This window comes from Salvelinus fontinalis, chromosome 4 (assembly GCF_029448725.1).
Source record: "Salvelinus fontinalis isolate EN_2023a chromosome 4, ASM2944872v1, whole genome shotgun sequence".
Lineage (NCBI taxonomy): Eukaryota > Metazoa > Chordata > Actinopteri > Salmoniformes > Salmonidae > Salvelinus > Salvelinus fontinalis.
In genome coordinates, this window is record NC_074668.1 from 51,550,525 (window position 1) to 51,576,303 (window position 25,779).

The 25,779-nt window shown below is 41.5% G+C and overlaps 2 protein-coding genes across 5 annotated transcripts in view; both read right to left on the minus strand.

Moving 5' to 3' along the window:
- Window positions 1-20,115, minus strand: part of c5 (complement component 5) — a 38,522-nt gene extending 18,407 nt beyond the window's left edge. For all 4 annotated transcript variants that reach the window (XR_008759210.1, XM_055920544.1, XM_055920545.1 and 1 more), the window contains exons 1-17: window positions 20,010-20,115; window positions 19,574-19,769; window positions 18,996-19,152; window positions 18,789-18,859; window positions 12,195-12,289; window positions 11,464-11,546; window positions 11,230-11,320; window positions 10,868-10,970; window positions 10,478-10,610; window positions 10,078-10,193; window positions 6,322-6,525; window positions 4,342-4,545; window positions 3,862-4,071; window positions 3,545-3,694; window positions 3,041-3,170; window positions 2,780-2,845; window positions 2,454-2,657 (exon numbers count right to left, since the gene is read on the minus strand). Coding sequence is in view for 3 of the 4 variants with exons in the window: in XM_055920544.1 (XP_055776519.1) it covers window positions 2,454-2,657; window positions 2,780-2,845; window positions 3,041-3,170; window positions 3,545-3,694; window positions 3,862-4,071; window positions 4,342-4,545; window positions 6,322-6,525; window positions 10,078-10,193; window positions 10,478-10,610; window positions 10,868-10,970; window positions 11,230-11,320; window positions 11,464-11,546; window positions 12,195-12,289; window positions 18,789-18,859; window positions 18,996-19,152; window positions 19,574-19,769; window positions 20,010-20,074 (2,278 nt within the window). In the remaining variant the exon portion in view is untranslated. The remainder of the gene's footprint in view (window positions 1-2,453; window positions 2,658-2,779; window positions 2,846-3,040; window positions 3,171-3,544; window positions 3,695-3,861; window positions 4,072-4,341; window positions 4,546-6,321; window positions 6,526-10,077; window positions 10,194-10,477; window positions 10,611-10,867; window positions 10,971-11,229; window positions 11,321-11,463; window positions 11,547-12,194; window positions 12,290-18,788; window positions 18,860-18,995; window positions 19,153-19,573; window positions 19,770-20,009) is intronic.
- Window positions 20,116-20,473: 358 nt separating this feature from the next.
- prdm12b (PR domain containing 12b) lies at window positions 20,474-25,181 on the minus strand. The gene is made up of 5 exons (XM_055920548.1): window positions 24,693-25,181; window positions 23,176-23,366; window positions 22,819-22,974; window positions 22,286-22,400; window positions 20,474-22,127 (listed from the first exon to the last, which is right to left on the minus strand). The coding sequence occupies exons 1-5, from the start codon at window positions 24,907-24,909 to the stop codon at window positions 21,694-21,696; spliced, it is 1,113 nt and encodes a 370-aa protein (XP_055776523.1). The 5' UTR covers window positions 24,910-25,181; the 3' UTR covers window positions 20,474-21,693.
- Between the last annotated feature and the right edge of the window lie 598 nt (window positions 25,182-25,779).

Consider the following 25,779-nt stretch of genomic DNA (forward strand, 5'->3'; position numbering starts at 1 on the left):
ATTGTTCCTTAACTGCAGTGTATGATATACCATTTTTACTCTACTTTAATCCAATGTACAAAATGTTGCTAAATAGGACCGAACACAGGTGGTGGGTCACATACATTACCAGTCAAAGGTTTGGACACACCTACTCATTCAAGGGTTTTTCTTTATTTTTACTATTTTCTACATTGTAAAATAATAGTGAAGACATCAAAACTATGAAATGACACATGGAATCATGTAGTAACCAAATAAGTGTTACACTAATATATATAAATATATTTAATATTTGACATTATTCAAAGTAGCCACCCTTTGCCTTTAAGACAGCTTTGCACTCTTGGCATTCTCTCAACCAGCTTCATGAAGAATGCTTTTCCAACAGTCTTGAGGCAGTTCCTACATATCCTGAGCTCTTGTTGGCTGCTTTTCCTTCACTCTGTGTCACGTTCCTGACCTTATTTCCTTTGTTTAGTCTTTGTTTAGTTGGTCAGGGCGTGAGCTGGGTGGGTATATTCTATGTTTTGTGTCTCATTGGTTTAGGTGTGTCTGATTGGCCTGATATGGTTCTCAATCAGAGGCAGGTGTTTTACGTTGTCTCTGATTGGCAACCATATTTAGGTAGGCTGTGTTCACTGTTTGTTTGTGGGTGATTGTTCCTGTTCATTGCGTTCTGTGTTTTCACTAGGTTCACATGTTCAGGTCTGTAGCGTCGTTGGTTTCATTTCTGTTTATTGTTTTGTTCGTGTTTATTAAGTGTTCCAATAAATATGGAAACGCGATTTGATCCTCCTCTCTTCCATCCAACGACGAAAGCCGCTACACTCTGCGGTCCAACTCATCCCAAACCATCTCAATTGGGTTGAGGTCGGGTGATTGTGGAGGCCAGGTCATCTGATGCAGCACTCCGTCACTCTCCTTGGTCAAATAACCCCCACACAGCCTGGAGGAGTGATTTTGGTCATTGTCCTGTTGAAAAACAAATGATAATCCCACTAAGCGCAAACCAGATGGGATGGCGTATCGCTGTAGAATGCTTTGGTAGCCATGCTGGTTAAGTGTGCCTTGAATTCTAAATAAATCACTGACAGTGTCACCAGCAAAGCACCCCCACACCATCACACCTCCTCCTCCATGCTTCACGGTGAGAACCACACATGCGGAGATCATCCGTTCACCTACTCTGCGTCTCATAAAGACACGGCGGTTGGAACCAAAAATCTCAAATTTGGACTCATCAGGACAAAGGACAGATTTCCACCGGTCTAATGTCCATTGCTCGTGTTTCTTGGCCCAAGACAGTTTCTTGGTGTCCTTCAGTTGTGGTTTCTTTGCAGCAATTCAACCATGAAGGCCTGATTCACACAGTCTCCTCTGAACAGTTGATGTGATCTGTCTGTTACTTGAACTCGGTGGAGCATTTATTTGGGCTGCCATCTGAGGTGCAGTTAACTCTAATGAACTTATCCTCTGCAGCAGCGGTAACTGTGGGTCTTCCTTTCCTGTGGCGGTCCTCATGTGAGCCATTTTCATCATAGTGCTTGATGGTTTTTGCGATTGCACTTGAAGAAACGTTCAAAGTTCTTGAAATTTTCCGCATTCACTGACCTTCATGTCTTAAAGTAATGATGGACTGGCGTTTCTCTTTACTTATTTGAGTTGTTCTTGCCATAATATGGAATTGGTATTTTACCAAATATGGCTATCTTCTGTATACCACCCCTACCTTGTCACAACACAACTGATTGGCTCAAACGCATTAAGAAGGAAAGAAATTCCACAAATTAAGGCACACCTGTTAATTGAAAGAATCTAAAATATACTTTGAAGAATCTAAAATCTAAAAAATATTTTGATTTGTTTAACACTTTTTGGGTTATTACATGATTCCATATGTGTTATTTCATAGATTTGATGTCTTCAATATTATTATACAATGTAGAAAAAGGTAAAAATAAAGAAAAACCCATGAATGAGGTGGTATGTCCAAACTTTTGACTGATACTGTAGTTCTGATGATTATGTTGAAATTAGGTTGATGTAACAACCTGTTAGTCAGGTTAAGTCAATGTATTAAAGTTTAAGTTTGAACCTAATTTCTATATTTACAATGCTGGTTGAAATGAGATGAAAACAGTTCTGGTTAATTACTTTTTTCAAATCCATTGTATTTTCTATGTTGATTCCACGTCACAATAAGTTCACAAATTACATTGAAACAACATTGAGTCAACCAGTGTGTGCCAAAAATCTATAATTTCTCATAAAGTGTGCAATTGTGCCACCTTCAAACATATTTAAAAGCATTTGCATCATATTTCTTATACCAATCCATGAAAGGAAGTAAACAAGTTCCCACTTTTGGATAAAGGATAGATTATTGAGATTCAAGGAATATCACATTAACAAGAAGAAGATGTGTCAACATAATCACAGGGGCTGTGATTGCCATCAAAATATGCACTCACCAACACGTGCCAAGACATGATCACTACTGGTTTGGAGAAGCTTTAGGCTGTAATCACAGCACTCAGTGAACACCTCACCACACCTCTTCATATCACTGGCTTCTTTAACCTTAAGTCTATTGGCACGGTGAGCACAGGTATCCAGGGTTGGGATTTGATTCAATCCCTGCCAGCAGCAGTATAAGTGCCTGCCATATTGTTTGGCTGTGGGACAGAGACACAGTTAGGGCCCTGATTTATCTAAACAAAGTACAGCTTTTTCATCGTAACATTTAGAATAAAAACAACATTTGTTGTGATGTGGAGTTAGCTCACTATTTACTTGCCTTTCTCTTTCTTTTGGTCAAAAGAGAGGGCACGCTTTGGTCTCACAGAAGCAGTGCATGTGTCATCTGATGGAGAGAACATACATGGATAAAAGTGTGTGTAAGGAGGCTTATTCTCAATGACGCTTACATGTTCTCCAGTCCTCCGCGTCTTTATCTGTGTCTGAAATGGCACCCTATTCCCTTTATAGTGCACTACTTTAGACCAAAGGGAATAGGGTGCCATTTCGGATGCAGACTTTGACAGATACTGTGCATTACCTTCAGATTGGGAAGCCTGAGCATTTGCATTGGTCATAAAAGTGAGTCCGGTGAGACGGAAGACATCAGCGTTATCTTTGCCACCTCCTCCTCCACACCCTTGGTCACTTTGCTCAATGTGGCGGAGCACCTAAAGAAAGAAATAACAATGATTGTCATCTCACCTTCTATATGCCAGCTTTTTGCTTTCTATAAAATGTGCCCAGTTCAAGTCTTCAGTGTTACATTTGGCGTAGTCGGCAGAATATTCATTTTTATCAATAAATCCCCATTACTAAGGTTCCATTTACCAGAAAAAAATGCCATTCATCCTCTCAGCACTAACCATGCTCAATAAGAGTTTGCTGGACTAACCTGTATAATGTACACTGTGTGTAATGCATCTTTTAACTCAGAGTGCCAAACACAGATGTCATTTTTAAGAATGTAATGGACAATAATGTTTTCTTTTCTAACAAGTTAAGCATGGCCGTTGTGTGTTTTCTGAGTCTTGAATGGTCTCACTCTTGTCACTGGGTCCTGGAGTGGGGATCTAAGTGAGTAGACAGCAGTGTCAATAGCAGATAAGGCCACCAGGGAATCCTGCCCAGTTTTCACTTCAAATATCAGTTCATCCTTAGGCTTGTAATCCTTCTTACGAAATGAGAGCTCTGTCTAAGAGATAAACAAACAGAAAATGTTCTGGTGAATAAAGATGGGGTATGCTCATTGTGAAAATACAAATATTCTGTGCATTCTCAGCTTATTCACAGTTAAATGTGACAACACGATCAGGAATTAAGAGTTTTGAATGGGTTGTGGTGGAGGCGGAGCTACAGTACCTTAAGTCCATTGACACATTTGTCCTTGACGTCTATCCACACTGAGTCGGCAACCAGCTCAGGCGTCTTCTCTCCATGCAGTATGTAGTAGACTAGCAGGCGTATCGATGGCACCATGTCTGAGGTCACTGTGAAACTAATTGCTTGGGAACCTGTACCTTGGAGACGCTTCTCAGAAGCAAACTTCACTATCTTACCCCTCGAGATGATCTGGCATAGAAGTCAGATAGGTAGGTCAGGAAGAGGTAAATTGTTAGAATTACATTTTTTATTCTTTTTTGTTTTGTTATATTACCTTTTTTACGCAAATCATTTTCTTTTTACTTTGACCTAATAGGGTATTATGTGTAGATCAATGACAACAAATCCCAATTAAATCATTTTAAATTCCACCTGGTAACAAAACAAAATGTGAAAAAGCCCAAGAGGGGTGAATACTTATTATAGGCACAGTATGACTAGAAAACTAACATCAGTTACCTGGTAGCTGAAAGTCTCAATTCGGAGGTAGCTGCGAGCATGGAAGTAGATTTGAATGCTGACATGTTGTCCAACTTGAAGGCCAGAGTAATCGGACGGCAAATCAATGTACAAGTAGCGTTCGTTGGGGGACGAATATGCCTTGGCTTCAAGTGTATATTCCGCTTGACTACCAAAGGGTAACCTCTCATCAGCGGTCTTGAACTGAAACAACATTACAGCATTACATACATTCTATCCCAAGTTTTACAAAACCAACAGAAAAGAGAGCAAGAAATAGATGTGTGGCATGTGCAGAGCCTGTGGTCTAACGATAACATGCCTGGCTTAGACACATTTAAACTCCCTCTCCCCATTGGAGACTGGTATTCAATCCCAGCTCCAACCTTTCAATCTGTTTCTCCCACCTCCCTGTCTAAACAGTGTCAAAAATAAATATAAAAAAATAGATGTACACTACCGTTCAAAAGTTTGGGGTTACTTAGAAATGTCCTTGTTTTTTTAAAGAAAAGCAACTTTTTTGTCCATTAAAATAACATCAAATTGATCAGAAATAGAGTGTAGACATTATTAATGTTGTAAATGACTATTGTAGCTGGAAACGGCTGTTTTTTTTAATGGAATATCTACATAGGCGTACAGAGGCCCATTGTCAGCAACCATGTTCCAATGGCACGTTGTCTAAGCTAATCCAAGTTTATAATTTTAAAAGGCTAATTGATCATTAGAAAATCCTTTTGCAACTATGTTAGCACAGCTGAAAACTGTTGTTCTGATTAAAGAAGCAATAAAACTGGCCTTTAGACTAGTTGAGTATCTGGAGCATCAGCATTTGTGGGTTCGATTACAGGTTCAAAATGGCCAGAAACAAAGAACTTTCTTCTGAAACTCGTCAGTCTATTCTTGTTCTAAGAAATTAAGGCTATTCTATGCGAGAAATTGCCAAGAAACTGAAGATCTTGTACAACGCTGTGTACTACTAGCTTCACAAAACAGCGCAAACTTGCTCTAACCAGAATAGAAAGAGGAGTGTGAGGCCCCGGTGCACAACTGAGAAAGAGGACAAGTACATTAGAGTGTCCAGCTTGAGAAACAGACGCCTCACAAGTCCTCAACTGGCAGCTTCATTAAATAGCACCCACAAAATACCAGTCTCAATGTCAACAGTAAAGAGGCGACTCCGGGATGCTGGCCTTCTAGGCAGAGTTCCTCTGTCCAGTGTCTGTGTTCTTTTGCCCATCTTAATCTTTTATTTATATTGGCCAGTCTGAGATATGGCTTTTTATTTGAAACCCTGGCTAGAAGGCCAGCATCCCGTACTTGCCTCTTCACTGTTGACGTTGAGACAGTTTTTCTGCGGGTACTATTTAATGAAGCTGCCAGTTGAGGACTTGTGAGGCGTCTGTTTCTTCAGTTTCTTGACAGTTTCTCGCATGGAATAGCCTTTATTTCTCAAAACAAGAATAGACTGGCGAGTTTCAAAAGAAAGTTCTTTGTTTCTAGCTATTTTGAGCCTGTAATCGAACCCACAACTGCTGATGTTCCAGATGATCAACTAGTCTAAATAAGGCCAGTTTTATTGCTTCTTTAAATCAGCACAACAGTTTTCAGCTGTGCTAACATAATTGCAAAAGGGTTTTCTAATCATCAATTAGCCTTTTAAAAGTATAAACTTGGATTAGCTAACACAATGTGCCATTGGAACACAGGAGTGATTGTTTCTGATAATGGGCCTATGTACTTCTATGTAGATTCCAATAAAAATCAGCCGTTTCCAGCTACAATAGTCATTTACAACATTAACAATATCTACACTGTATTTCTGATCAATTTGATGTTATTTTAATGGACAAAAAATGTGCTTTTCTTTCAAAAACAAGGACATTTCTAAGTGACCCCAAACTTTTGAACGGTAGTGTATGTCAAGCTGCCTTCACTTAATCATACATTTAATGAGACTCAATCCACATTGGTACTTACAATAAATCTTGCACTCTCAGCTTCTGAATGAAGGTTGCAAATAAAAAGAGCAATCCCATCATCCTTGGTCCTCTTACTGTTATCCCCTGTCAGTGTTGGACACTGAAGTTTTTCGTCCACACCACGTTTGTTTTTGATAAAGGAATTCACCAACTTCACTGGTACCATTGCCACAGGCTCCCCCAAATGGTCCTTGACCGACACCTGGTGGCAAAACCCCGATACAGTCTTATAAAAAAGGGTTCCAAAAGGTTATTTGCAGTGGGATAGGTTTCTACCAAGACCCGTTTTCATCTGAAGAACCCTTTTTGGAAGACAAGGCTTCTTTATAAGACAAAGGGATCTACCTAGAACCTTTAAAGGATGTATATGAAACAGGGGATGGTGGAGAAGGAAACCATTGTGCGGGCAACAGAGTATTATTTTTCATTCTATTTTTTAACACTTTAACACTTGCTACTCAGTCCCAGTTGCTAATATATGCATATTATTAGTAGATTTGGATAGAAAATACTCTGAAGTTTCTAAAACGGTTTGAATGATGTCTGGGAGTATAACAGAACTCATATGGCAGGCAAAAACCTGAGAAAAATCCAACCAGGAAGTGGGAAATCTGGGGTTTGTAGTTTTTCAACTCTTGGCCTATTGAATACTTAGTGTCTATGGGGTCATTTTGCACTTCCTACGGCTTCCATTAGATGTCAACAGTCTTTAGAACCTTCTTTGATGGTTCTACTGTGAAGTGGGGGCGAATGAGAGGGGATTGATTAAGGTCTCTCCCAGAGAGCCACGAGCTGACCATGCGTGCTCACGTGAGAGCGACCTGCTTTCCATTGCATTTCTGAAGACAAGGGAATTCTCCCATTGGAACATTATTGAAGATTTATGTTAAAAACATCCTAAAGATTGATTCTATACTTCGTTTGACATGTTTCTACGAACTGTAATATGACTTTTCGTCTGAACTTTTCCCTGGACCTGCCCGCGCATCGTGAGTTTAGATTGTGTATTGAACGCGCGAACAAAAAGGAGTTATTTGGACATAAATGATGGACTTTATGGAACAAATCAAACATTTATTGTGGAACTGGGATTCCTGGGAGTGCATTCTGATGAAGATCATCAAAGGTAAGTGAATATTTATAATGCTATTTCTGACTTATGTTGATTCCAACATGACAGATATCTTTTTGTGTGTTCAATATGTGTTTTTGCATGTACATTGGTTGCATGTACAATGTTATGCTACACAAAGATAAATAACATACATTTTTCTAAAGGAATCCAATGTGTTACTTATTGCACCCGTTACTGAGATGGTTGTTCCAGTTTAGATGATTTGGGTACTAGCTAAACAATCTTCTCTACAGGCAATTCTTCAAAGACATGCTATACGGTAAAAAATACTTATTTTTTAAACCTCACACTTTGGTCTGGATGTGTCAATGTGTAGTTCATACATGCATAATCTATGAGCAGAATTACTCTTTTAACTTAATTTGCCAGGAAATCCCTAGATTGAAAGTGTCTGTTTTCTGGAATCTGTGTGGGCCAGCCCCTAGCAATTTGAGTTTCAGCCAGTGAGCTTTAGCTCCTCGCCATTTGAGTGACAGCTAGCAAGACGTACACACAGTGTAGCGAGAGAGAGCATTGACATGGTGCACATATCTGCACACTTGTGACTCAGTATGCAATTTTCGGGGACCACTTTTGGCTCGTGGGCACTACTTTCGGAACTACTGGCTAAAGGTATAAAAAAGTACCAGGTAATATCTTTAACGCAGGTTGCAGGTGATTAATAGGTCCAATTGTTGGATATTCTCACTCTGGCTGGATTCCAATAGGAATTACACATCACTTTGCAAGTCAGCATAATATGACTTGCTGGCCTAATGTGGTCTGTAAACCAGGAGTTTCCTAAAACCACTATGTTAGGGTATAACTAGGCACTCAAATAGACTGTATGATATATGTAAGGTATTGTCATAAAGACTTTCATTTAAAATGCTAATAAGGCTGGTGGAACCATTCATAGAGGGTTCTAGGAAGAACCGGTAGAGGATAAAAGGGTTCTCGGTAGAACCATCGTAGAGGGTTTGAGGCAGAACCCTTCATACAGGGTTCTGGGTAGAACCATTTAAAAGGGATTTTATGAAGAACCCTACATAGAGGGTTCTATAGTAGGTAAAACCATCTGGAAAATGGTTGACCCTATGGGGAGAAACTGAAGAACGCTATATGGTTCTACTTAGCACATTTGTTTCTAAGATTGTAGAATTAAGCAATAAGGTATGAGGGGGTGTGGTATATGGCCAATATACCATGGCTAAAGGCTGTTCTTAAGCATGACGCAACGAGGAGTGCCTGGATACAGCCCTTAGCCGTGGTATATTGGCAATATACCACAAACCCCAGAGGTGCGTTATTACTATTATAAACTTCTTACCAATGTAATTAGAGCAGTAAAAATAATTGGTTTGTCATACCCGTGGTATACGGTCTGATACCGCAACTGTCAACCAATCAGCATTCAGGGCTTAAACCACCCAGTTTATAATTACAATTATGTAGTCATGTGAAAAGTAAGTACACCCCCTAGAAAGTGGTCTTATTTTTTAAAAAATATATTTGGACAGATAGATATTTAAGCTACATTCCAACCACATTAATTGATAAACTAGTTGATGTTGGCCTGGCCAACATGCCATCATTGAGTCAACCATGAATTCAATATTGTACCAGAGAATTCTTGAGGAAAAGGTGAGGCCACCTGTCAAAAAGATGAAGCTGAACCGAACATGGATCTTGCAACAGGACAATGATCCAAAACACACAAGCAAAGCTACAACAGAATGGCTCAAAAATAAGAAATGGAGGGTTATGGGAATGGCAGAGTCAAAGCCTAGATCTCAATCTTGTCGAAATGCTGTGGGTGGACTTGAAGCGGGCCATGCATGCAAGAAAACACCCATAAATGAATGTTGAAGCAGTACTGTAAAGAATGGGCAAAAATTCAACTGAGTCGATATAAGACTGATAGACAGTTACAAGAAATGGCTACATGGAGTTATCTCTACCAAAGGTGGCAACACCAGCTATTGAAGTTAGGGGTGTACTTGTTTTTTTCCACACCATGGAATTGCATTTCTGTAGATTTTTGATGAATAAATGATTACAAAGTATAACATTTTAGTGTCACTTGTTGTATTAGGTTACCTTTATCTGTCAATAGTGTTGAAGTGAAGATTACATATCCCCCTGTCCAAATATGTACAGACAAAAGACTACTTTCCAGGGAGTGTACTTACTTTTTCACATGACTGTATTTACTTCTGTACAGTAGATCTTACAGTAAGGATATATTCGGTGTCGACTTAATTTAGAATTTTATTATTGCATGTATTTCCATTTGTGCATAAAAGGTAGCTTGGTCCCAGATCTGTCATGTTTGGCAGAACAATGACCATAGGAGTTGGGAACTGTCAAAAGAGTATCTAGCAAGCATCAAGATGTGTCAAATAACAGTCTAAAAATCACATGAGGGCATATACATCAGATTTGACCATTCAGACACAAATCGCATGGACAGAAATCAGATTTAGGTGGTTTGAAATTAGGCTTGAAATATCTGATTCCATGTGCTTTTTGACTGTTCAGACTGCAGGAAAAATAACAGATTCTAATCAGGTATGCAACTAAATGGGATTTGAGTTACTGCAAACTGCCAATGTAAACAAGGCTATAGAGGTGCCCTACCCTGATAGTGTATGGCAGTCCTGGTTTGATGAAAGGAGGAGTAGCGACAAGACTCAGTCTGTACGGGGACTTTAAGAACTTCACATTGGCCATCTCAGCTTCCTGGGAGATACCACCTAGAGAGATAAAAAATAACCTTGTCTGATCAAAAATAGAGTAATAATATGTTCCTGCTAAACTAAATGATGCAATCATTTCGCAATAATGGAATGATCTTCTTTGAATGATCAATCAAACTCTAGGTCAAAGTGAGCTAATCTTAGAGGCATCATATAGAGGACTTATTATTGTTTAAATGGATAGGCCTAATGGAGCTGTTTTTTTTAATAGAGTATGTATTTCGGCATCAATACTGTAGGTTTGTGTACAACAAGGGGGGCCTACACTGTGCGTCTCTCACCAGTTGGCTCTTGTACCATCACAGCCATATACAGGAACTTTTCCACCATCCCTTCCAGTTCTTTGGGTCCATCTTCAAGTGATAGAGCTTTCTTCATGTTTATGCACACCTCCACGTCACCACTTTCTGTCATCTGAAAGGTTTGATCACAATTTTGCTTAAAAACCCCAGTGGCTCTAGAAGATCAATGTAAAACAATAATATCATATAATAATATTATAATATATATTTAGCTGACATTTTTATCCAAAGCGATTTATAATCATATGTGCATACATTTTTCTTGTGGGTGGCACCAGCGAACCTACTATCTTCTTTCTCCATGTGTAGTGCACTGACACACACACCCAACCACACAAACATAACTTATTACTCATAACTAATTCTTACTTGCTCTCTTCTCACTGATTTGTGTAGGATGACAGTTGTTTTCCCAATGTATCCAAACCGTAGGAATACCTCTGCATTTGCAACTGGAGCACCATGAATATACCTGATACACAGCACAAATAACAAAGAAACTCAATATCATCCAAGATAATGTAGAACCGCCCTGACTACTAACAAGGCATAAGACAAGACTTAATTTAATCAAGAATTAATGCAACAGTGTATGCTACAATTATTATATATATAGAGAGACATTTTTTTACCTTTACTTAACTAGGCAAAATGATCAGACAGACTGAATATTGTTGGATTGAGATACGTTTCAGTTCAAAAAAGCATAACTTTTCTGTTCTTAAACCCACCTGGCGGATATCTTGATCTTAAAAGCTTCAAAAGTATCGAAACTGATGTAGTTAGCCTGTGGCTGCATGTGGATGGATAGGCTGGGTAATACTAATAATAAAGAAAGCACAGTTTAACTCAAAAGTTAGAATCAAAAGTGTCCAAATAAATGTAACTTGGTGAGAGGTATAATAAAACATTTTTTTAAGTATAATTCAATCATCAATCCCAATCAATGTTTCTTGTAGAGTTACCGTATTCTTTGACTTCAAATTCAGCTTTGTTTTTTGTGGTGAACTCATCTGTGTAAGAAGCTTCAATTATCCAGATACCTAACCTATGACATGGACCACACCATATGTACTGTCATTAATGATACATACAACCGATATTATCATGCTGAATCATGACTAATGTAACAGTATAATTGTACGTCCGTCCCCTCGCCCATACCAGGGCGCGAACCAGGGACCCTCTGCACACATCAACAACAGTCACCCACGAAGCATCGTTACCCATCGCTCCAAAAAGGCCACGGCCCTTGCTCTACTACTTCAAGGTCTCAGAGCAAGTGACGTCACCGATTGAAAGGCTATTAGCGCGCACCACCGCTAACTAGCTAGCCATTTCACATCCGTTACACTCACCCCCCTTTCGACCTCCTCCTTTTCTGCAGCATCCAGTGATCCGGGTCACGGCACCAATGTAACAGTATAACTTTACGTCTGTCCCCTCGCCCATACCCGGGCGCGAACCAGGGACCCTCTGCACACATCAACAACAGTCACCCACGAAGCATCGTTACCCATCGCTCCACAAAAGCCGCGGCCCTTGCAGAGCAAGGGGAACTACTACTTCAAGGTCTCAGAGCAAGTGACGTCACCGATTGAAAGGCTATTAGCGCACCACCGCTAACTAGCTAGCCATTTCACATCCGTTACACTAACAGTGTGATGTCAAATGTTGTGTTGTAGATACCACTTACCTAGGTTTTAGAGGGATTTTGAAAGGATTTTGCATTGATGGGATTCCATTGACATCTGTCATGTCTACAATTTCCACCTTCTGTGACTCTGGGTCCTATACATTGCCAGACAAAAGAAAGCCCCATATCAATGTAGTGTATGGCTAAGTGTATGACTAAGTGCATCGCTACTGCCTTCCTGAGACCTAGAAGTACTGTCGTCCAGGACTCAGAAATAACTTAGCTTAACTGGATCACTGGTATTGAAGGTGCTTCGTAAAGGGACCGTTCACCCAAATGACAAAGTTCCATGTCATTTCAAAGAGTAGGTTTAACTGAGCAAATGAAATGTGACCATACTTTTTCACTCATACGTCATCAATTATGCTATTTAGGTCTATATAGAATTTGCAAAGTCATCAACAGCTATTGTTTCAATTCAACCCAGAATTCAACTAAAAATGGACAATACAATAGGCCTAGGGTTTTAAGCTCTGGTTGATTTCAAATGTAAGGATATTTAGTGATATTGAATTGTTTAGTTTAACAACGCCACCAATTATCCACATTTGAAGGAGAGGTATCGGCTGGTTGGATAGTTCCATCTGTGCCACTGACTTAGTCTGGAGTTAATTCCATTTTGTCTACAAATTCATAATTAATATGTTGGATTCAGTAAGATTTGAGCTCGATCCAGGCTGTATCACAACCGGCCGTGATTGGGAGTCCCATAGGGCAGCGCACAATTGGCCCAGCGTCGTCCGGTTTTGGCCGTCATTGTAAATAAGAATTGGTTAATGACTTGCCTAGTTAAATAAAGGTTAAATAAATACATTTACATTTAAGTCATTTAGCAGACGCTCTTATCCAGAGCGACTTACAAATTGGTGCATTCACCTTATGATATCCAGTGGAACAACCACTTTACAATAGTGCATCTAACTCTTTTAAGGGGGGGGGGGGGGGGTTAGAAGGATTACTTTATCCTATCCTAGGTATTCCTTAAAGAGGTGGGGTTTCAGGTGTCTCCGGAAGGTGGTGATTGACTCCGCTGACCTGGCGTCGTGAGGGAGTTTGTTCCACCATTGGGGTGCCAGAGCAGCGAACAGTTTTGACTGGGCTGAGCGGGAACTGTACTTCCTCAGAGGTAGGGAGGCGAGCAGGCCAGAGGTGGATGAACGCAGTGCCCTTGTTTGGGTGTAGGGCCTGATCAGAGCCTGAAGGTACGGAGGTGCCGTTCCCCTCACAGCTCCGTAGGCAAGCACCATGGTCTTGTAGCGGATGCGAGCTTCAACTGGAAGCCAGTGGAGAGAGCGGAGGAGCGGGGTGACGTGAGAGAACTTGGGAAAGTTGAACACCAGACGGGCTGCGGCGTTCTGGATGAGTTGTAGGGGTTTAATGGCACAGGCAGGGAGCCCAGCCAACAGCGAGTTGCAGTAATCCAGACGGGAGATGACAAGTGCCTGGATTAGGACCTGCGCCGCTTCCTGCGTGAGGCAGGGTCGTACTCTGCGAATGTTGTAGAGCATGAACCTACAGGAACGGGTCACCGCCTTGATGTTAGTTGAGAACGACAGGGTGTTGTCCAGGATCACGCCAAGGTTCTTAGCACTCTGGGAGGAGGACACAATGGAGTTGTCAACCGTGACGGCGAGATCATGGAACGGGCAGTCCTTCCCCGGGAGGAAGAGCAGCTCCGTCTTGCCGAGGTTCAGCTTGAGGTGGTGATCCGTCATCCACACTGATATGTCTGCCAGACATGCAGAGATGCGATTCACCACCTGGTTATCAGAGGGGGGAAAGGAGAAGATTAATTGTGTGTCGTCTGCATAGCAATGATAGGAGAGACCATGTGAGGATATGACAGAGCCAAGTGACTTGGTGTATAGCGAGAATAGGAGAGGGCCTAGAACAGAGCCCTGGGGGACACCAGTGGTGAGAGCACGTGGTGCGGAGACAGATTCTCGCCACGCCACCTGGTAGGAGCGACCTGTCAGGTAGGACGCAATCCAAGCGTGGGCCGCGCCGGAGATGCCCAGCTCGGAGAGGGTGGAGAGGAGGATCTGATGGTTCACAGTATCAAAGGCAGCCGATAGGTCTAGAAGGATGAGAGCAGAGGAGAGAGAGTTAGCTTTAGCAGTGCGGAGCGCCTCCGTGACACAGAGAAGAGCAGTCTCAGTTGAATGACTAGTCTTGAAACCTGACTGATTTGGATCAAGAAGGTCATTCTGAGAGAGATAGCAGGAGAGCTGGCCAAGGACGGCACGTTCAAGAGTTTTGGAGAGAAAAGAAAGAAGGGATACTGGTCTGTAGTTGTTGACATCGGAGGGATCGAGTGTAGGTTTTTTCAGAAGGGGTGCAACTCTCGCTCTCTTGAAGACGGAAGGGACGTAGCCAGCGGTCAAGGATGAGTTGATGAGCGAGGTGAGGTAAGGGAGAAGGTCTCCGGAAATGGTCTGGAGAAGAGAGGAGGGGATAGGGTCAAGCGGGCAGGTTGTTGGGCGGCCGGCCGTCACAAGACGCGAGATTTCATCTGGAGAGAGAGGGGAGAAAGAGGTCAAAGCACAGGGTAGGGCAGTGTGAGCAGAACCAGCGGTGTCGTTTGACTTAGCAAACGAGGATCGGATGTCATCGACCTTCTTTTCAAAATGGTTGACGAAGTCATCGGCAGAGAGGGAGGAGGGGGGAGGAGGGGGAGGAGGATTCAGGAGGGAGGAGAAGGTGGCAAAGAGCTTCCTAGGGTTAGAGGCAGATGCTTGGAATTTAGAGTGGTAGAAATTGGCTTTAGCAGCAGAGACAGAAGAGGAGAATGTAGAGAGGAGGGAGTGAAAGGATGCCAGGTCCGCAGGGAGGCGAGTTTTCCTCCATTTCCGCTCGGCTGCCCGGAGCCCTGTTCTGTGAGCTCGCAATGAGTCGTCGAGCCACGGAGCAGGAGGGGAGGACCGAGCCGACCTGGAGGATAGGGGACATAGAGAGTCAAAGGATGCAGAAAGGGAGGAGAGAAGGGTTGAGGAGGCAGAATCAGGAGATAGGTTGGAGAAGGTTTGAGCAGAGGGAAGAGATGATAGGATGGAAGAGGAGAGAGTAGCGGGGGAGAGAGAGCGAAGTTTGGGACGGCGCGATACCATCCGAGTAGGGGCAGTGTGGGAAGTGTTGGATGAGAGCGAGAGGGAAAAGGATACAAGGTAGTGGTCGGAGACTTGGAGGGGAGTTGCAATGAGATTAGTGGAAGAACAGCATCTAGTAAAGATGAGGTCAAGCGTATTGCCTGCCTTGTGAGTAGGGGGGGAAGGTGAGAGGGTGAGGTCAAAAGAGGAGAGGAGTGGAAAGAAGGAGGCAGAGAGGAATGAGTCAAAGGTAGACGTGGGGAGGTTAAAGTCACCCAGAACTGTGAGAGGTGAGCCATCCTCAGGAAAGGAACTTATCAGGGCGTCAAGCTCATTGATGAACTCTCCAAGGAAACCTGGAGGGCGATAAATGATAAGGATGTTAAGCTTGAAAGGGCTGGTAACTGTGACAGCATGGAATTCAAAGGAGGCGATAGACAGATGGGTCAGGGGAGAAAGAGAGAATGTCCACTTGGGAGAGATGAGGATCCCAGTGCCACCACCCCGCTGACCAGAAGCTCTCGGGGTGTGCGAGAACACGTGGGCAGACGAGGAGAGAGCAGTAGGAGTAGCAGTGTTATTAGTGGTAATCCATGTTTCCGTCAGTGCCAAGAAGTCGAGGGACTGGAGGGAAGCATATGCTGAGATGAACTCTGCCTTGTTGGCCGCAGATCGGCAGTTCCAGAGGCTGCCTGAGACCTGGAACTCCACGTGGGTCGTGCGCGCTGGGACCACCAGGTTAGAGTAGCAGCGGCCACGCGGTGTGAAGCGTGTGTATGGTCTGTGCAGAGAGGAGAGAACAGGGATAGACAGACACATAGTTGACAGGCTACAGAAGAGGCTACGCTAATGCAAAGGAGATTGGAATGACAAGTGGACTACACGTCTCGAATGTTCAGAAAGTTAAGCTTATGTTGCAAAAAATCTTATTGACTAAAATGATATAGTACTGCTGGCTGGTGAAATAGGCTAGCTAGCAGTGGCTGCGTTGTTGACTTTGTTTGAAAGTGTAGCTGGCTAGGTAACCTCTAACTGGCTAGGTAACCTCGACAATTACTCTAGACTACACAATTATCTTGGATACAAAGACGGCTATGTAGCCAGCTAAGATCAAACAAATCAAACTGTTGTACTGTAATGAAATGAAATGTAATACTACCTGTGGAGCAAAGCGGAATGCAACTACTCGCTCCAACCCGGAAGTGCGTATCGTAGAGGGAGAGGCAATAGAAGTGTACAAATACAAATACAAAATATATATTAAAAAATACTCCAAAAGACAAGTACTGTAGCTTTCGAAAGTGGGAGGGGTAGCACTCAAGCTTCACGGAACCGGTACCCAAAACAATGCTCAAAGTTGAACAGGTTAAAGTCCATTTAAAGTTGCATTTAGTCATATTCTCTAACATGTGTAAGGGATAATCAATGATGGACTATGCGTTCTATTGAAAATAATGAACTACGTGGTGGAACGTTATTTGGAGGAATTTATTCATACTATTTCAGCCTTCCACAAGATATAGTCCCGAAACAAATCTAAGGTTGCTACCTAAGCCGGCTGGTCGTTCGTTCTATCGGTTCGGTTGCTAGAGACGCGACCCAGTCATACAGTCTTTTTGTTCTGTATCTATGGACGCGACCCAGTCGTTCGTTCTAAATGTTCCATTGCCATACTGGCTGGCAACAGTCTTATCCCTTGCTTGCGGGCTAGTCACCCAACTACGACTAATTTAGCCAGAATAACAGCAAAGTAGCTGCATTTGCATTTGTTTAAACTGTTTTCTAGAGACATTTATTTGGATACAACCATAACAATGAGATAAAGAGGCACGATTTCGCCTGGCATATAGAATGTGCTCTCTCGTCAGGTCACTGTTGTTCAGAGGAGCTAGCTAGCTAACACAATCATTTCAAACTGAAGCTGGAAATGCAACCTATCTGCACTTCATTTCACCTTTTTTCTATTGACATTTCTTTGTCTATATCCATAAAAATGATGCCAATTGATTAATGAGTTCGACTGATTGAGAAACGCTGCCTGCCATTCTGTCTCGTTCCGACTCCCGACACATTCCTTACTATTATGGGACAGCAGATCGAGTTTGAATATTGAAACAATGTTGCTAATGTCGGAGACAGACAAGATTTATTCAAATCTCCGCTGTTAAAAACTAAATGTGAGATAATGTCTAGATACTTTTTATAGTGGAGATCAAGTTTATAAAGTGCCTGGCTGGGTTGATGAGACAGCGGATTGCCAGTCAGATGGAACAGAGTAAATAGGCATTTTAACATCATAGATGTAGCTGGTGGTAATTTGTGGAAAAGACACCGGCTGGAATGCGGTTTTAACCAATCAGCATTCAGGATTAAACCCACCAGTTGTAGAAGTAAGGGATAATCAACGAGGGACTATGCATTCTACAGAAAATAATGAACGAATGTGTCTTCCACAGAGTGCATTATTTTGGCTAGCAAGGTTGCTAGATATCTACAGTAGTTGCCTTGGTAACCAAACAAACATACTTGCTAGTTTAGCTTAACATATTTGGTTCGCAGGAGATTGTGAGTGGGTCACGGGTGTATGAGTAAAAAAAGTATATTAATGCAAAATACTCCAGTCTGAATTTAAACGACATAAACCAGGTTGAGAATGTGTATTAACGATAATGAATTTACATTTTTTTAAATAATTTAATCTAAAAAATGTTTTTCTTCAGTCACAGTATATTCAATAATGAGCTATTAGTAGCACTATTTTGGTTGATTTTGTAGTCTCAAGCTAGTGAGTTTATTCAAATGTTTCATCAAGAATATGGGCAAAATGTTATTATTGACATTGAAAGAGGTGGGAATGTTGTTCTCTTGTCATATAGTTGCAACATTTACTATCAATATAGCATTAAAAATAGTTTTCCAGATTGTATTTTGGCGATTATTTTTCGCGATGCGAATATTGGGTCTTGACTGAGACAACCTGGTTCAATTTGGGTCCCGAGGCAAAACCAGTTGAGGACCACTGATATAAAGCATGCATGTTCAAGATTTCATGCATAGGTTGTCGCAGTTCCGTGGAGATCTTCACAATGTCTGTAATAATTTGTGCAGATTGTCGAACGACATTGATCAATTGCACCATATACATTTAATGTAATCTCAACTGCAATCCAGGTCATTTGGTTCTGCTATTAGATAAAGCACAGTGATAACACAATCTGTTGTATAAATAAACTAAATATCTGACACTGTATTCCCATTTAAACTTTGCTGTGCTTTTCGTGTGGGTGACACCTAAACCAAAAATCAAACATTGTTTTTCCATTGGAATATGGTTGTGCTTTTAGATGGGTGAAATAATAGTGAAAACTAACTTTTGGCTGTCTTTTTATGTGGGTAAATATAGGTTGTAATCTCATTGATCAAACGTCTCTCAACGAAACATTCCCCAATTATCCACGATGAAATGGTGTGGTGTGCCAAGTGGAACGTCCATTTGTGATACACTCACCCTGAAAGTTAGAGTCACAGGTCGAAGGGCTGGCTGCAGATCTTCATTGAGAGAGAATGCTCGCACTTTCACTGTTGGATCATGCTTAACATTAGAAGGGGTATGTGTATCCACTTCTCACAATGGCATACAACTAGCAACGGATACGCTCAAACACACATGCACGTACGCACCAACACACACGCACAATGCTGTTATCATCCTCACCTGATTGTTCTGGTGTATAAATGTGTTTGTCAGTCTGAATGAAGAGGAAGCCATTTTTACGAGAGACTGGTATCTTCACGTGCTGCGCAGACTGTTCTGGAACTATAACTTCAAGGTATGCATGAGTGGCATCCTTAAGGAACGTACTAGGGAAAATCTGTGGAGAGTTAATATATTGATTTTAAAAATCCTTACTAACAACAAATATCTCAAATAAAATTCATACAAACCTGGTATGCCCTATTGCAAAGAAAGATGTGAGACAAAAAACTCATGCAAAATCATAACCACATACATTTCATAACCAACATAACATAAACATTTCAAATCTCCATGGTCTTTGTATTACTACGTATTTCCTGTTTTACACAGATATAGACACTTGGGCCTGTATTTGTAAAAAATCTCAGAGAAGGAATGGTGATCCAGGACCAGGTCCCTCCTGTATTCTTTTTTTATTAGATAAGGCTAAACTGATCTTAGATCAGCACTCCTACTCTGAGGCACTTTGTGAATACTGCCCTGTCCTTCAAAAGGAAACATGACTGCCTGTTTGACTCGTTGGAGCTTTGTCTGACCCTCAATGTGACAGCATCCAGGAAGCCATTCTGGGTGTTGAGGGTCACAAACTGATCAGCATATTTTATATGGGCTGCGTCCATAGAGCTTTTCAAGTAAACATGGACATTGGCTTCTTGGGTAAAGCCAAACAGCTGAATAACCACTTTCTCAGATGCATCCAGTCTGAGGAGTTTAGGAGCAGTGATCAGGTACCTTGGGAAAATATGTGAAAAACAGGGTTATAGAAAATATGTCACTGTGACACACTAGTGTCCTGTTCAGGGGATGTACTTGTACATTACGCTGCCTCATGCTACAGAAACAGGAGATAGGCTCCTGCCGTATGGGCCATTCTGGCTCAGACAAAGCTAGTTACTATACTTACTAATCCAAACAAGTCAAAACTAAAAAAAATGGACAATTGCCAGGATTGTCATAAATGCAGCCACTTACATCTTTTCCTGAGCACCTGCCAAACAGCAGCGATGAAAAACACAAAGAAGCAGTAAGAGTTTCATCTTCCACTGCCGATGAGACTGACTGACTTTGCAAACCCAACCGCAGATGTTTTTATCCAGCCCACTAAGGAGTTATGCAGTATGCTTGTTTTCTGTTAATCATCAACTGTGGTCATCCAAGCTCAGAATTTCCAACCATTTCTAGTCACAAAGGTGAGTTTGCTTAAGCTCTGTTTTAACAGCATAATTTCACAAGAGGGATTCTGTTGGCTCTGTGATGCAAGTTGATAAGGAGGTTACTGGAAACCATGTTTACTTAACGCAATTTGGCTTATCAATGGATTAACTCACTAAGGGAAACTGAATTTAGGCACACAGTATATGGTACAGTTAAATTATATATGGAGAGATTGTGTGATATAAACAGTTATAATCATGGGACAATTAACAGAAGACAAGGAAGGTTAAAATGATTTATTTGGAGTACTAGGTGAAAATACAAAGTCATTTATATATGCAAACATAGTATAGGTAATACACTGCACCCCGCTTTGTCATTTAAGTTATACATACTGTACATGTAGAGATAAAGTGACTGTTCAATAATTCTGGAAATAGAGTACATTTTAGGATTATATTTACATCTTATATAGTGTATTTACATGTCATGAATCTTTCTATTCCCTGACTGGAACACAACAAAGCTAATGGTTACTGGGAGAGTCTGGAAAATCCTGTTAAGTGACCAGTTCAAATGATCCTTCATCCATTACGGTTGCAAATTATACAATTCTTGTTACAATAGTCAAAAATATGAGTTAATCAATGTTAAGAACATGTGAATGTCCTCCCAAACGCAGATCTTGTTTGTACAAATCAAGTTGACTGTCAGCCTGGGCTACCTCATTCAGGTGGAAATAAACAAATAGCATTATTTTCCAAAAAATAAATCAAAAACTGCATGCAAACAAAAGTGAACTACATTTGCCTCCCAGATACAGTACCTCTGAAGATGTACAATAACATCCCAAGACTTGTGGCCACTGAGTAGACAAATATTGTCCCATGCACTGGTAAGAGAGAAAAATAACTTCCAATAACTTCAAAATGTTAAACCATTCAGAACTTGACCTATAGATTTTTTAAATATCTATAAAATCAATGGATTTCTATATGTTATCAGTATGACGGTACCTGGCATGACCAATCAATACACTACATACAGTACTGTATATTATGGACCCAAATATATATACATATATATATATATATATATATATATATATATATACACATATATATATATATATATATATATATATATATATATATATATATATATATATATATATATATATAAACTTAATCTCACAAGAATGGTCACAGTGACAACATCAGGTCTAGTTACATTTTTGACAGTAAGTTAACAGAATTCCAGTACCTAGATCACCTTAGTCCTACATAGTGCATTGTAAAAGAGACATTGTGAGGGCCAAACTATTATATGTGATCAGAAAGTCCATTTGCCGGTAGCTCTAACAGTGACACCACTACAGCCAGTTAATTTACATCAAATATGTGCAAGGAAGTGCAGACTTGTAGAAAAGCATCACATTTTGCAGTACGATCATCACTGTCGAGGGGATGTGCCTATTGGAATGAATGTACAAGGCTTTCCTTCACAGGACCATGGTGGGGATGTGATGCACCAGAGAGGCTGGGTGGGGCACCGTGGTCATCTGGGGGGGTGGGGGGGAGTGTGCCTGGTGGAGGCCCACCACCACTCCCCCTGCACCACCGGGCCGGTGTCTGGCGCTCTTCTGGTGCGCCCGCAGTCCTGCCAACTGAGAGTAGGCACTCTGGCACACGTGGCACTTGTATGGCCGCTCACCAGTGTGCAGGCGCACGTGGTTACGCAGGGTGGACGACTGGCTGAAGCGCCGATTGCAAAAGCGACATACAAAGGGCTTGTCCAGGGTGTGGATGCGCATGTGGGAACGCAGGTTGCTGCGAGAGTTGAAGCCCCGGTGGCATATGACGCAGCGCATCCGGCTAGCGGTGGTAGGCAGGGCAGAGGACGAGGAGGTGGAGCCGTCGCAAATATGAAACTCATCTAGGCGAGAGAGAACAGAGTCAGACTCATCTCGACAAACACTCTCAATGTTGTACATGAAATAAATACATCTAAACTTTGGCAGCCTATTTCAGAAAGTGATCGTGAAAAGCCCATCTGCATCTTTTGGCCCAAGTCGTTTCCGACTAAAGACTCACCGGTTTTGCTCTTTTTCTGCTGGTCATCCTCTATTCCTGGAACTCCGGGTATCCCCAGGAATGTGTTATGCGAGTTTCCATACCACACTAGCAGCTCCTGGTCAGGGGGAATGGTCTGCGGAGGGTTGACATACAAAATACATTACTTTTATGGAATAACAATAACATCAGAAACAACACAACAATACATCATAACCAATGACTGCCTAATTGATTGATTGACTGATGGACTGACTGAATAATTTACTAAGAATCATAAACACACAAAGGGCCCAGCTCATTTAGGTCTGTAAGACAACTTCTTGTGAATATACTATTAGTATAACATTTGTATTATTATTAGTACAATATCATGTAGAAGTAGAATGTAGTGCATATAGATGTAATAATGTGAGTAGTCGTGATAATAATAACAATGTAATGAAATAACACTGTTCAGGGGTCTAGCCATAGAAATTGCATCTCAGAGAGGGATTATTGACTTGAATGAGGATCCCCGTTCTACTCATTCTAGTTCTGTGGGTCAAACTCACCTCCATAGCTTTGTAGAAGATACTGCTGCCAATCTGCACCACTTCCAGGTTCTGCTCCTGCTCGTTGCGGGCACATTTGATATAGGTCATCCAGCTGCGGTGATCCTCCTGACTAGCATCAATGAAGTAGCGCACAGTACCATCCTCATTGAACACCTAAGGGAACACACAAAAACAATGGAGTATCCATCTATATCCATACAAGCAATAACCTGATCCTATCCTATTTATTATTTTCATGTGTATGTGGTTGTATGTGACAAACAATTGTTAAATGACTAGCATTGGGGTGTAAGCCTGTACATGACCTACCAGTGTCTTTTCTGCTACATGCATGCACACTCCACCTTTGCTTACCTCCCACATGAGGTTGTTGTTCTTGAAGAGATCCACATGCTCAGGAGAGATGACTCGGCCAGTAAAAGGCCCCATCTCTGTCCCAGCTTTGATCCAGGTCTTGGAGAAGATTCCTAGGCCCTCGCCAGGGATGGAGCTCTGGGCTATTATCACTTCACTTGGCAACACCAGACTGGAGAGCTTGTGAACCTCTGGGGAACAGAGAGGGACATTTAGCATGATAACATATACCTGTATTGTAGTAACATCATGCAACATTTCAGTTGTCTAGGCTGCAACTGCCATCACTGGTCTCAATGCTTTCGTATGAAATTGCTCTTTGCAGCAGAAATCAGTGCTTTCACAAAAGGGATATTGAATATTGTGGGCCATCAATTTTCCCCAGTTGCCAACAAATGTTGTTAGTATTGTTACAAATACCACAGAATGTCTTCATGTCTTTTATAAACTCAATTTTATACAAGCATTGTTCATTGGGTGCCTAATCATTTAGGGTGTGAAAACCAGTGAAATTTAATTTGAGCCTAAGCAGAAAAGGGTTAAAAGCTCATTTTCCAACCTGAGAGCAGCAAATTGTTATGCTTTGGATGTGAAGGGCCCTTACACATTAAAGGCTAAATGCAAGTGGAAAGAAATGTATAATTCCACATTCATGATCCACTTAAACTTTGTAGCAACACATGTAGGGCCAATGAAATGATGACTTGTTTAAAAGGCCCTGGAATTTCGGGGGGTGGGGGGGGGGGGGGGGGGGGGGGGGGTGGAAAGGCGATTAAGACGGCTGACATGGTGTGAATAGCAATAGAATTAGCCTTCACCGCATATTAACGGAGGAACACCAATCTTTATTAAAGGCGACTGAAAGAGAAAAGTGCCGGCCGTGTAATAGCTGCCAAAGCGGGAGAGAGAGGCTTTTCTGAGATTGTTCAATGCAAGATAAAACCTGGGACATTTAAAAGGGTTTTTCTTTCCCTCTATAGTCCGTGGTCCGTGTGGAAACTTTCTTCGGTCAAGCACAACTTTAACCAAATGAATTTAATATCCCTATTTAAGTCACCATCAGTTAATTACACGCGATCCTAAACGAGTCTTTAAATATGCTACGTGGGATCATGTCGTGAAACGGTTAATACGCTTAACGGAATGAAAATAAATGGAATTCAAGGAAAAAGTGCATGGGGACCAGAACAAAACTTTAGAACGGGTTTTCTGGAAAATTCTGTAAGCCTATAGGCTATGTGAATTTGATCACTTATAGTTCACAGTTAGTCTATATGCTGCTTCTAGACAGGCGGCATTTCAACACTTGAATTACGTAAAAAAATTAACACACTTTAGAGTCGCCTAGGAAATTCAAAATAACGAAACTCAATAATATCAATAAAATATTTGTAATTTTGTTTTACTTCATACTAATATATAAACAGGCTATACGTGGATAAAGACATGGAAACAGTTGAAAGGATACAAATAATAAAGGCCTGCATAATTCGAAATGAAACATCCAATTGACTCACCCCCTGAGAATGATTGCGCAAGGACCTCTGCGGTGAAAGCTGTTTTGGGACTGACGTTTATCTTCTCCTCCAAAAGGTGTTCCCCAAGCACGTTCCTCCATCTACCATAGAGAAAACTATGGAGAATGTCCGAGGTGATAATTTCAGACAGAGACAAACTCTGTTGCTTAAATCCAGACTTCAGCACCAATGCTTCAGCGGGCAACACGGAACCCATGGTGCCACAAATCTGTGAGGTTTATCTAAAAAATGCCGAAATATAAGTAGGCTAGTCTGTGCGCAATTTCAGATGTCCATCTGCCTTTTTTAATGTATGGAGAATAACTGACACACACAAATAAAAATAAACGAATACTTATATGCACAACAATTTCAGACTAGGCTATTTGCCAAATACACGTCCTCCTTTGCTGGCTGAAGTTTTAAAATGTTTCGCCTTTTCAAAGTCCTGGTAGTCTTTATATGCTGCTGGTGTGACCCCCTCTAATTAGTTATTAATGACCCTCCCCTTATGTTCTGGAGCCTTGTTCTACCAGAAAAAAAGCCAAGCTCTTTATTGAGTGGCCAATCCTCAGGGGGGCAGGGGAGGGAGGTGTGTGTCAAGGGAACGGGACTGTTAACTGGGGTGTCTAATGGTGCGAAATACAACCACCTAGCCCGAGGAATAACAAGCTCAGTCCACCACTCTCTCACCAACCTCCGGCGTCTTGCGCTGCAGCAGCGTGCCCCAAAATGCTCCGGGCAGGGGAACAACCCAACAAACCCAGCAAAATAAAGACAAACTTAGTTTAGCATAAAAAAACAAGCTAATAACTGGAATAATTCTGAGTTAAAATGATTTTACTTCAGAGCATTAGTCTATTGAGAAAACAAACATTTTGCCTCATTGACTGTGAATATGACCAATTACACTTAGGCAACATTTACTTTTTGTAAAGGACCATAACTTTGTTCAGAATCATTAAATAGTAGGTTATACAACACGACGTGCCTTTTCAGCATGGCACGTTGTTATTAGCCTATACAGTAATAGTCGAATTGATAGCCTATAGCAAAGTAACCTGCATGCCAGACGCACAATCACATA

Bases quoted from the DNA above. Each gene is read 5' to 3' on its own strand.
- prdm12b (XM_055920548.1), bottom strand. From the start codon at position 24,909: ATGGGTTCCGTGTTGCCCGCTGAAGCATTGGTGCTGAAGTCTGGATTT. The intron at 22,975-23,175 runs GTAAGCAAAGGT...GTGTTCCCTTAG, and splicing joins ACAACAACCTCATGTGGGAG to GTGTTCAATGAGGATGGTAC. The intron at 22,401-22,818 runs GTGAGTTTGACC...AACCCTCCGCAG, and splicing joins TCTTCTACAAAGCTATGGAG to ACCATTCCCCCTGACCAGGA.